A 12807-nucleotide genomic window follows, 5' to 3' on the forward strand; every position below is an offset into this window, starting at 1 on the left:
AAACCTCAGCCTCTTGAATAGACAGGATTATAGGCATGAGCCATTAGTTCTAGGCTAGATGTAGATTTTTTTTTTTTTGGTTGTAGGGCTTGAACTCTGGGCCTAGGCACTGTTCCTGAGCTCTTCAGCTCCAGGCTACCACTACCGTCCTACCCTTGAGCCAAGCCCCACTTCCATTTTCCAGAGGTTAACTGGAGATAAGAGTCTCAGGTTCTTTTGTGCCTGGGCTGGCTTTGAACTTTGATCCTCAGATCTCAGCCTCCTGAGTAGCTAGGATTACAGGCATGAGTCACTGTGCCAGCTGTGTGTTTTTGTTTTTGTTTTTGTTTTTGCCAGTCCTGGGCTTGAGATCAGGGCCTGTCCTTGGACTTTCTCAAGGCTAGAGCTCTACCACTTGAGCCTCAGCACCACTTCCAGCTTTTTTCTATGTATGTGGTACCGAGGAATCGAACCCGGGCCTTCATGCATGCTAGGCAAGCACTTTAACCACTAGGCCAAACTCCTGGCCCCAGCTGTCTTTTTTTTTTTTAAATAAGGCTTTTTCCATTCACGGTTGGTGCTCTACTACTTGAGCATTGTCTCCAGTCCAGGTTTTTGCTGGTTAGCTAGCAATAAGAGTCTCATGGGTTTGGCTGGCTATTATCCTTGATCTTCAGATCTCAGCTTTCTGTGTAGTTAAATTATAGGAATGAACCACCATCATCTGTCCAGATATGGATTTTTTAGAAATGCAAACTTTTTTTTTTTTGGGTCTTAAACTCAGGGCCTGGGAACTGTTCTTGGGCTTTCTCAAGGCTAGTACTCTACCACTTGAACCACAGCACCACTTCCAGCTTTTGCTGTGTATGTGGTACTAAGGAATTGAACCCAGGGCTTCATGCATGCTAGACAAGCACTCTACCACTAGGCTACCCTCCCAGCCCCAGAAATGCAAACTTTTGATTGGGAGGGGGTTGAGGGAGGGGAAAAGAGACAAAATCATGAGAAGGGATATAAATGTTCCAGAAGTAATGTACCCACTACCTGATGAAATGTTAACTGTAACCCCTCTATACATTGCCCTGACAATAAAATTAAAAAAAAATTAAAAAAAAGAAATGCAAACTTTAAAAAAACATTATTTTGCCAGGTGCTAGTGGCTCTTGCCTGTACTCCTAGCTAATCCTGTAGTCTCAGGAGGCTGAGATCTGAGGATCATAGTTCAAAACCAGCCCAGGCACGAAAGACCATGAGACTCTTATCTCCAATTAACCACCAGAAAACTGCAAGTAGCTCTATGGCTCAAATGGTAGAGTGCTCACCTTGAGCTGAATAGCTCAGGGACAATGCCCAGGCCCAGAGTTCAAGTCGCATGATCAACTAAATAAATAAAATAATTTTATGTTATTAAGGTGTTGGACAGCTGAGTTGCAATTGTGTAAGTCAGGTAATAAGTATATTTCTTTTTGGACAATGTCACCCCTTCCTTTACTTTCCCCCATTTGTGGATCTTAATGAACATAGCAGGTGAACAAGCTGGTTAAATATTCTGGTTAGTAAGGAGTCACCATGTAACTCATTGTTTTGCAATGAATGAGGCTCAATTCAATCATTAGTTAATGACTGCAGAGGCACTTCAGTTCCTCTCTAAGCCCCAGAGAGTCATCATTAGGAAAGATCATTATACAAGGTCTGGGAATGCAGTTTAATGAAATATAAATTATATACCCTTTAGTTTCTAGTTCTAGCCCTGTTACTAGAAAAATTCCTGAACATTTCTATTGTTCAGCTTCTCCTTTCTTGTTTTCTGAATTCAGGAATACTTAGAGTATAAACATTAAGAAATATTTTGAGTTCCTTGAAGAAACTGAAGTAAATGTAAAGAATTATATGTGAGAACTACCCAGAATACGAGTATACTAGTATTTTTTTACATACATTTTTATTGTTATTATAAAAGGTAATGTAGATGTGCTAGTATAATTTTAAATTGCCAAGACCGATATACTCTGTCTTTTCATCATATGGAAACATTTCAAAGTGCTTCCCTAACCCAGAAATCGTAGGACAAAAACTGAAAACAACACTAGCTACTCCAGTAATATTGAGTAGTTCATAAAACATTTGTCTCAGTGATCCTATTAGTCAGGCAGAAGGACCAATTCTATTCTCCAAAGAAAGCAAGGAGTAAAGAAATTGTCGCCTTAGCTAGAGGCAGAACTGGCACTTAGCAAATCTTGTGAGCTCAGATGCTATGCTACAACTGTCCCTCACCTTGTTGAACAAAAAGAGAAGTAGCTCCCAGGAGAATTGTACAGCACAATAGCAGGCAAATGGCCCAGCTTCCCTGGGTCCTTAAAACACAATGCTCAACTCACCTGTAGCTTCACAGCAATGACCACTGAGCTAAGATCTTTGTCCATTTCTTTCAGCATGATGAGTTTCTTCAGGGTCAAGCTGAAGAGCCTAGAAAAATACAAGGAAAGATGGTCCTGTCAAATATAGGAAACATAAAACAGATGCTGGGAGAATTTACTCTAATCAAAGAAACATGAAGAAGACATGCATTAAACAGTAATGAATCTGATTTTAGTTCAAATTCATTTTGCTCCAGGAAACTATCAGTATCACAAATTAGGATACTGCCCCCTCTTAACTAAAAGTGATGTGCGAAAGTAACACCGTGGCTCAAGTGGTAGAGCAGTAGCTTGAGCTGAAGAGTTCAGGCACATCACTCAGGCCTAGAGTTCAAGCCTCATGACAGACAAAACTAAATGAATGAATGAATAGTGATATGTCTGTCTTTACTCTCCAGTCTCCGTGACTGTCATCTTCCTTGGCTATGGCTACCTTGTAGCAGGACTGCCCTTGCTGGCTTTGAATTGAGTAGCAAAGACTACAGGTGAGCCACAGGCAGCCAGCATAGTCCCTGCTTTTAAGAAATTTGTAACCTACTTGAGTAATCGACTTAAGTCTACCAGACAATTAGGGTGACAGTACATAAGGAAGTACAAAAGGAGAACAAGTAACTGGGCTGAGGCTGCAGGGAGCACATATTATTGGAGCACAAACATTCTCACCCAGAAACTGTTCTCTTTAGATTCTGTTAGACTAAGTCTGGAAAAAAATTAAGCTGTTCACTTGAAAACTAGGTAGAGAATGAAACAAAATATGACAAGAATCTTCTACTCAATATTCTAGTTTGTGCTTGATTCTAAGATGAAGGAAAAATAAGCTCAATTAACATCTACAAATGATCCTCAACTTGCATCTTACTACTGTTTCAAATCTATTTCTATCGTATTATAGCTAGAATTCATTCCCATCTGAGAGAGAGAGAGAGAGAGAGAGAGAGAGAGAGAGAGAGAGAGAGAGAGAGAGAGAGAGAGAGAGAAGGAGAGAGAGAGAGAGGGAGAAGGAGGGGGGAGGGACTGAGTCTTAAGCTCAAGGCCTGAATATTGATCCTGAACTTTTTTCTCAAGGCTAACATTCTACCACTTGAGCCACAACTCAATCTCAATTTTCAGCTTTTGGTGGTTCACTGGAGATTAAAAAGTCTCAAACAGTGTCTTCAAACAGTGGTCCTCAGATCGTAGGCCAGTGGTCCTCAGATCGTAGGCTAGTACTCTATCACTTGAGTCACTTCTGGCTTTTTCTGTGTATGTGGTTCTAAGGAATCTAACCCAGACCTTTGTGCGTGCTAGGCAAGCATTCTACCCCAAAAGCCAGTTATTATTATTTTTTGGTTGGTCATGGGGCTTGAACTCTGGGCCTGGGCACTGTCCCTGATCTTCAGCTCAAGGCTAGTGCTCTACTACTTGAGCTACAGTGCCATTTCTGGTTTTCTGGTGGTTAACTGAAGACAAGAGTCCCACAGATTGGACTTTTGTAGCCAAGCTGGCTTTGAATAATGATCTTCAGATCTCAGCCTCCTGAATAGCATGTGAATTATACATGTGAGTCAATGCACCTGGCTCAATATTGTTTTGATTTGCATTTCTTTACAGCCAAGGATGTTGAACATTTCCTCATGTGTTTCTTAGCCATAATTCTTGCCTGAGAAGTCTTTCTTTAGCTCCTTTGCTCATTTACTGATTGGTTTACTAATTTTTTGGGAGGTTAGTTTCTTGTGCTCCTTGTATATTTTAGGTATACAACAGACTGATCTCTCAGTCTGTTGGCTGTCTTTCTAGTTTAGTAACTATGTGTGCAGAACCTTTTTAGCTTGATGTGCTTCCATTTGTCAAGTCTCTCTCCCTATTTGCTGTGCACCTGAAACTCTTTCAATGTACTGTTTCTCCAACTCCATCTTGCAGTAGTTCAAAGTATCAATTTGACGTTGAAGTCTTTTATCCATTTTGAGTTGATATTAGTGCAAGGTGATAAACAGGGATCCAATTTTAGTTTTCCACATATGGACGTCATGTTTTCCCAACAACACTTACTGAAGAGACTATCTTTTTTCCAATATATATTTTTGGTTCCCTTGCCAAATATCAGATGACTATAAGTATATGGCTTTATTTCTAGGTCTTCTAGTCTGTTCCACTTATCTTCCGGCCTGTTTTACAGCTCTATAGAAAAGTTTAAGGTTTGGAATTTTGATATATTACCACCAGAATTGCTTTTATTGCCTAAAACCATTTTGGCTATTTGCGATCTTTTGTTCCATGAGAATTTTTGGATTGTTATCTCTATCTTGGTTGAGAACAAATACTTTTTTGAGGTTTATGTTATTCACTTACCTTAAGTGTACAATTTAATATTTCATAAATTTGCCAGATGGTACCATCATCACTATCACAAAGTTTTTGAATATTTACATCACCAAAATAAGATCCTTTGTGCTCATATATAGAGAATTTGTGTTTCTATTCTAACCCAGAAAGCCAATCTGTTCTGTCTCTGTAGCTATTGCTTTTCTGGATATTTTATATAAATACACAAATGGAACTATATAATGTATGTCTGGCTTCTGGCTTCTTTCATCTATTTTGTGTGAATATGCGTGTGTAGGTACTGGACATTTTCTCTTAGTTTTTTTGCTCTATCACTTGAGCCATAGCTTCCCTTCCAGCTTGCTGTTGGCTAACTAGAGATAAAAGTCTCTCAGAGTGGGGAAAAAAATGAGGGAGGGGGTAACAATGTTTGATAAGAAATTTATTCACTAGGCCAGGTGCTGGTGGCTCACTCCTGTAACCCTAGCTACTTAGAAGGCTGAGATCTGAGGATCGAGGTTCAAAGCTAGCCCGGGCAAGAAAAATTCATGAGGCTCTTACTTCTAATTAATCACCAGAAAACCAGAAGTGGTACTATGGTTCAAGTGATAGAATGCTAGCCTTCCTTGAGCTGAAGAGCTCAGGGACAGCATCCAGGCCCAGAGTACAAGCCCCATGACCTACCAAAAATATACTCACTACCTTACGTATATAACTGTAACCCCTCTGTACATCACCTTGACAATAAAAAGCACAGGTGGCGGCCGGGAGTTTGGCCTAGTGGTTAAAGTGCTTGCCTAGCATGCATGAAGACCCGGGTTCGATTCCTCGGTACCACATACATAGAAAAAAGCCGGAAGTGGTGCTGAGGCTCAAGTGGTAGAGTGCTAGCCTTGAGAAAGTCCAAGGACAGTGCTCAGGCCCTGAGCTCAAGCCCAGGACTGGCAAAAAAATAAAAAATAAATAAAAAATAAAAAAAATAAAAAGCACAGGTGGAGGCAGAACTCAAGTTGGAAAGTGCCTGCTTTAGTAATGGGCTTTTAATAGCAACAAATAAGGTGAAAATGGAAAAATATCTCCAATGTGCTAAAAGAAAGTAACTATGAATATAGGATACATATAAAATATATTTGAAAAGTTAATTTACTATCCAAAGACTCTTTTAATATTTATTTATTATTATCATTATTATTTTGCTAGTCCTAGGGCTTGAACTCAGGGTCTGGGCATTATCCTTAGCTTTCTCAAGGCTAGCCCTCCACCACTTGAACCAAAGTTCCATTTCCTGCTTTTTCTGTGTATATGATACTGAAGAATTGAACCCAGGGCTTCGTGCATACTAGGCAAGCACTCCACCTCTAGGGCATGCTAGGTCCATTTAATATGCATTACTGCTACATAACAATACAATTATTTAAAATAACAGGAATTTATCACTTGCAGTTGCTGAGATATAGAAACAACTAAGGTGTGTGGGCTCAGTTGAGGCTACAATCAAGCTTAGGGATGCAGGATTTGAGTCCTGAGTAGCTGACTTACAAGGGTGAAAGGAGCCTCAGTTCTTCCCTACATGAACTGCTCCTAGGCTGCTTAGCAACCTCATAGCACAGCGACTGGCTTGCTCCCAAAGGAGGTTCCAGCCTTGGATGTTTTGGGCTCCATCATTCCCTCAGTGTTCTAATGGGTTACACAGTCTGTGGGGAAAGGAACAACACAACAGTGTGAATCTCTCTTGGGGGGGGCAGCAAAATCACTGGGACACCTGGGTGGCTGGCTTACACATTCACCTAACTTCTTAACTATATACTATAAAAAAGTAACAGCTCCACAAAGAAGCTCAAGGATAGGAAATGGTAAAGAAACTTGTTGCTGGGCATCAGTAGCTCCTAGTTACTTAGGAAGCTGAAACCTGGTTCAAAGCCAGCCTGGGCAGGAAAGTCCATGAGACTCTTTTTTCCAATTAACCAACAAAAAAGCCAGAAATGGACCTGTGGCTCAAGTGGTAGAACACTAGTCATGAACACAGAGCCCAGACCCTGAATTCAAGCCCAAGACTCATACAAATTTTTTAAAAAAGGAAAGGGGAAAAAAGAAAAGGAAGGAAGGGTAGGATGGGGAGGGAACAATCTTACAGACTTACTCTTATAATAGCTAAGCTATGAAATCAGCTTAGATGCCCAATAACTGACAAATGGATTAAAATTCAAAGGAAGTATTACTTAGCAATAAAGAAGAATGAAATTGGGCCGGGAGTTTGGCCTAGTGGTTAAAGTGCTTGCCTAGCATGCATGAAGACCCGGGTTCGATTCCTTGGTACCACATATATAGAAAAGCCGGAAGTGGTGCTGAGGCTCAAGTGGTAGAGCTCTAGCCTTGAGAAAGTCCAAGGACAGTGCTCAGACCCTGAGCTCAAGCCCAGGACTGGCAAAAAAAAAAAAAGAAGAATGAAATTATATCATTTTTAGGAAAATAGATGAAATTGGAGTTCATCCTGTTGAGTGAAGTAAGCCAAGCTCAAAAGGTAAATAACACATTTTTGCTTATATGTAAAATCTGGACTTAAAAAAAAAAAAGTCACCGGGTACAGTGGCTCATGCCTGTAATTTTAGCTACTCAGGAGGTTGAGATCTAAGGATAGAGGTTGAAAGCCAGGTCTTGGCTTGGCACTAAAGTCTGTGAGACTCTTATCTCCAATTAACTACCAGAAAAGTAGAAATGGTGCTGTGGCTCAAGGGATAGGGTGGTAGCCTTGAGCTGAAGAGCTCAGGGACAAATCTGCTTTACAAATGAAAGGCTCTGAGTTTAAATCCTACTACTGCAAAAAAAAAAAAAAAAGAAAGAAAAAAGCCATATTGTAGCCAATTGTGGTGGCTCATGCTTGTAATCCTAGCTACTCAGGAGGCTGAGATCTGAAGAATGTGGCTCAAAGTCAGCCTGGGCACTAAAGTCTGTGAGATTCTTGTCTCTAGTTAATAACCAGAAATCTGGAAGTGGAGCTATGGCTCAAGGGATAGGGTGATAGCCTTGAGCTGAAGAGCTCAGGGACAACGTCCAGACCCAGAGTTCAAGTCTCACAACCGACAAAAAAAAGGCCATATTATAAAAAGACGATTATTATTTTTTTGGGGGGGGGTGAGAGGAACCAGTGAATGGAGAAGGGAAGGGTAAAAGAAGGTACTGGAGGGTGGATATGATTTAAGTATGTTATATCCAGAAAAATAGCTTAATAAAACCACTAAAAACTGTTAACAAAAGGGCAAGTTTAGGGAGGAGAGTCAAGCAAGAGTATTATAGATGCATGTGTAGAAACATCTCAGTGAAATCCCTTTATATAAAATTAATTTATGTGCCAAGTACTGGTAGTTCACACCTGTACTCCTAGCTACTCAGGTGTTGAAGTCTGAGAATTATAATTTGGAGTCCGCCTGGGAAGACAAACCTATGAGACTCTTATCTCCAATTAGCCAGCAAAAATCCAAAACTGAAGGCAGGGCTATAGTAGCTAGTACAGGGGCTCATGTCTGAAATCCAAGCTACTCAAGAGGCTGAGACTGAAGATTGGGGTTTGAAGGCATATAAACTCCAATTAATTACCAGAAAATTGGAAGTGGCACAATGGCTCAAAGTGGTAGAATGACAGCACTGAGCAAAAGAGCTCAGGGACAGCGCCTAGACTAAGTTCAAGCCCTATAACCAACACCCCCCCCCAAAAAAAAAAAACCTTTAAAACAAGACAACAAAAACTGATACTGATGGAAGTATAAGATGACACTGACGTGTTTACTACCAGAGAGGCACATTCTAACATTTCTTTTAGAAATGGATAGTTGCACAGAAAAAAAAAAGTATAAGATTATAGACAAACTTGTATTGTTATAATATTACCCAGTCTGTGGTCTACTAGTGTAGCAGCATGAAATAAACTAAGACAGTAAGGTAAGCCCAAGAAAACTCACTTGAAAATGTAAGAATAAAGTTGTTGTGGGGCATAGCTGTAATCTCAGCATCAGGGAGGGAGAGGTAGGAGGATTGAGAATTTAAGGCCATGTAGAGATACCCTGCTTCTTTCAGAGGCTCAAAAACAAGGAACAGTTTCTATTTCATTTCATAAGGTTTGCCTTAAACAAAAAAAAATCCAAGTGAGAGTGTGAGATCCTGAGTTCAAATCCCAGTATTAGCATATACATATACAGCCTCTCCCAAACACATGAACTTAGAAAACATATTTGAAGCACATAATACTAAAAAAGGGTCTAGAATATAAAGAACTATAATTTGGTAAGAAAAAGAATGATAATTCAGTGAAAGAGTAGGCAAAAGACATGAACTGACAATTCATGTTTCCGGCAGAGGAAACACTAATGGCTAATAGACATGCAAAAATATGTACAACCTCATTAGGAATCAGGGAGATGAAAATTAAAATCAAAATACATTTTACACTCATAAAACTGGCAAAATTAAGGGTGGGTGAAGATGTGGCACAATGGGATTTCTATGCTGGTGTGGGAGTACTGACTGGTGCAATTATGTTAGAAAACCATTAGCCATCATCTTATAAAGGTGAACAAATGTGGCATACATCATCCAGCAGTGTCAATCATTGGCTAGATGGAGCTGGGTAAGCTATTTTATCTCCTTTACCTCTGCATCCTCATCTATCGAATGAACAGGGATCCATATATATGGAGGCAGTGACGGCGCTGGCCACCCACAGTAATCTTTCTTTGCACTAGATACTGTGTTATGCTAATCAGTGCACTGACAGAGTAGCTCTGTGGTATCCAAAATCCAATGATACACATCGGAAAAACATATGAACTTTACATGTCAACATAAATTTATCGCAAACATAACACTGAATAAAGAAAGGATTGTTAGGCTGGGCGCGGTGGCTCATGCCTGTAATCCTAGCTACTTCAGGAAGCTGAGATCTGAGGACTAAGGTTCAAAGCCAGCCCAGGCACAAAAGGACCAAAGACTCTTATCTCCAACTAACCTATAGAAAATGGGAAGTGGGGCTTGGCTCAAGGGTAGGGTGGAAGCCTTGAGCTGAAGAGCTCAGGGATAGTGCCCAGGCAGAATACAAGCCCTAGGACACACCAAAAAAAAAAAAAAAAAAGGAAAGAAAGAAAAGATTGTTGCAGAAGAATACTTTAATTCTAGAAGTTAGGACACAATACAAGAACAAAACAAAGTCAGAATATTTAAAGGAAACAAAACAGATGAGCATGTCTGCAGTATGGTAAATAGAAGAAGGTACAAATGTGAGGTGCAGAAGCAGAGTTTAGTCTCTACAGTAGGGCCTGATTTTGCTTATGAATAGTAAGGAAGTAAATAGTATTAATAGTATTAAGAAAACATGGAGCAGGAAGACTGAGCGTTCAATAGGCTGTGGTGATGGTCAAGCTAAGATAGCAGGAAACTTTGATCTGGGGCAATGAGATGAAAAGAGAATAAAATTCAGAAACATTCTGGTAGATTTGACATGCTGACAGAATGAATGCAGTGCATGGGAAAACAGAAAACACCACGATGCTTCAGGAATTTTAGCTTGAACAACAAGGTAGATTGTGGTGGTACTATGCAATGAGATGACAGAGAGGGGGAAGTTTTGAGGTGAATAGGGCAGAACAGTCAAGAATTCATTCAGTTTGAGACTTAATAATTACCTAAGTGGAAAAATCAGAGTGGTCAGCTGGCTGTGGATGCCAAAGGAAAGATCAGACTCAAGACAGAGAATTAGGACCAACTGAAACCTTCCAGGGTGTTCTACTTTGCCAGAAGAGCAAGGCAAGCAAAGAAAGAGAAGGAGTAGTGAGGTGGGAAAACCAAAAGAATGTGCTTTCATAAACCTGGAGAAAAAAAGAGCTTAGGAAGATGTTTCCAGTGCAACTGAGAGGTGAAATAAGTTGAGACAGAAAAACCAATTTCTGGATTTGACAAAAGAGAGAACACTGGTGATCAAAACCTTACATTTCAGGGGAGTAAGAAAAACAAAGCTTGACTGAAAGGTCCTTCTTCAAAAAGATAAGCAAGCAGCAGATAAAGAAGACAAGATTTCATGCTGAACAAATGAAGACAGAAGACAGTACAAGGAATGGAGTTTGCACTTTAGTCTCCACAGGGACCAGCATGAGCACCACCCACCACATTTTCCAGCACTCAGCTGCCAGTTAGTGTTTGGGGCCAAATGGTTTAGAGTAACTTTCCTTGCAGTCTGAAGGCTTCCCTTTGGAGAGAGAAGTAAAATTTTATCTGACCACACAGGGAAGGGAGGTGACTGGGGATGTGAACATAATGAGTGGGAAAAAATGCAAATTTAAAAGCATATAAAAAGTAGCTCTTGCCAGGTGCAGTGAATCACGCCTGTAATCCTAGCTATTCAGGAGGCTGAGATCTGAGGATCATGGTTCAAAGCCAGCCCGGGCATTAAAAAAGTCCACAAGACTCTTATCTCCAATTAACTACCAGAAAGCCAGAAGTGGTGCTATGGCTCAAGTGGTAGAGTGCTAGAAATGAGCTGAAGAGCTCAGACACTGCCCAGGCCCAGAGTTCAAGGCCCACGACTGACAAAAAAAAAAAGTAGCTCTCAGCTGGGCACTGGTGGCTCACATCTGTAATGCTAGCTACTCTGGATACTAAGATCTGAGGACTGAAGTTCCAAGCCAACCCAGGCAGAAAAGCCCACGAGCCTCTCTCTTGTCCATAACTAACCAGCAAAAATTAGGAAGTTGAGCTGTGGTTCAAGTGGGGGAGTGCTAACCTTGAGCAAGAAAACTCAGGGACAGCACCCAGCCCTTGAATTCAAGCCCTAGGATTGGTACACACACGAGTATACACACACACACACACACACACACACACACACACACACTTTTCATATTTTTAGAACTACATCTAAGAAAAAGGATATAGCATACAAGGACACAGAAGGTTCAATCATGTGGTCCCCTAACACTACCTCCGGATGATGGGGCTATTACTAAAATCTTCTAGATGAAGAGATGAATACATCTAAATTTATTTTCTCTGTTTTGTGACACTCATAAGAAGCACAGTAAAAGCACAACAATTAAAAAAGGCTTTTTTTTTGTATGTGTGTGGGTCATGGGGCTTGAACTCGGTCTGGGCACTGTCCCTGAGCTCTTCAGCTCAAGGCTACCACCCTACCCTTGAGCCAAGCCCCACTTCCCATTTTCTAGAGATTAATAGAGATAAGAGTCTCTCAGGTTCTTTTGTGCCCAGGCTGGCTTTGAACCTTGATCCTCACATCTCAGCCTCCTGAACAGCTAGGATTACAGGTGTGAAGCCACCGCACCTGGCTTAAAAAGGGCTTTTTAAAAAAAGAAGGCTCTTTTTTTTTTTTTTAAAGTAGCTTTTGCACCTACAGAACTACATACAGGAAAAGGAATATAGCATACAAGGCTAAATAGAAAGATCTTTGTCATGGGTCCTGATTCTGGAAGCATCTCAGCATCTAGACCTGCCAGCTTCATAAAACTGAAAAGCCAAGAAAGGAAGCCTTATGCTGTTATTTCTGCTCCCTTCCCATTCTTGTTCTACTTCTCTCCTTCCTTTATTCCCCTCTTCAAACATTAAACTGCTGACAGATTCTTGGTTGCTTAAACAAAGCAAGAAAACAGAGCAATTTGGATTCAAGATGTCTTTCTCTACAAAGACAATCAGCATTTTAAAAAGTAGGTCATGTTGGGGGCTGAAACAACCTGCCATTTTTACCTTTACATGGTACATTTACAAGTATTGTATAACCAGATGGTTTTCTGTTTATCTAGAGATAATTCCAACTTTCTCTGACATCCCTGCCCACCCTACTCCAAGGCAAAATTCATACTTCCTCAGAGAAACACACAGCTACTAGGAGTGGGGGTGGGGGATAAATCCCATGCATTCCAGATAAAGAACTTAATAGAAAGGAAATGGCATTGCCCTATTGTTTGCATTGTAAGGTTTCAAATATTAATATGCTGCCAAATTGGCATATTGATTATCTGAAGCTCAAATCACATGAGTGAGTGGAACTCCAAAAGGACATTTGGCTTTTCTTTCTCTACATGCAACAAGATATAGGACTGTTTACAGAGGATGT

The 12807-nt window shown here is 40.5% G+C and overlaps 1 protein-coding gene across 1 annotated transcript in view; it reads right to left on the reverse strand.

The window, feature by feature from the left end:
• The window catches only part of Pacs1 (phosphofurin acidic cluster sorting protein 1), a 111638-nt gene that overhangs the window by 33790 nt on the left and 65041 nt on the right, over positions 1–12807 (reverse strand). The window contains exon 2 of the mRNA XM_090347317.1: positions 2358–2445. Coding sequence (XP_090203443.1) covers positions 2358–2445 — 88 coding nt within the window. The remainder of the gene's footprint in view (positions 1–2357; positions 2446–12807) is intronic.

Source organism: Megascapheus bottae, chromosome 16, assembly GCF_031878675.1.
Source record: "Megascapheus bottae isolate mThoBot1 chromosome 16, mThoBot2.hap1, whole genome shotgun sequence".
Taxonomy (NCBI): domain Eukaryota; kingdom Metazoa; phylum Chordata; class Mammalia; order Rodentia; family Geomyidae; genus Megascapheus; species Megascapheus bottae.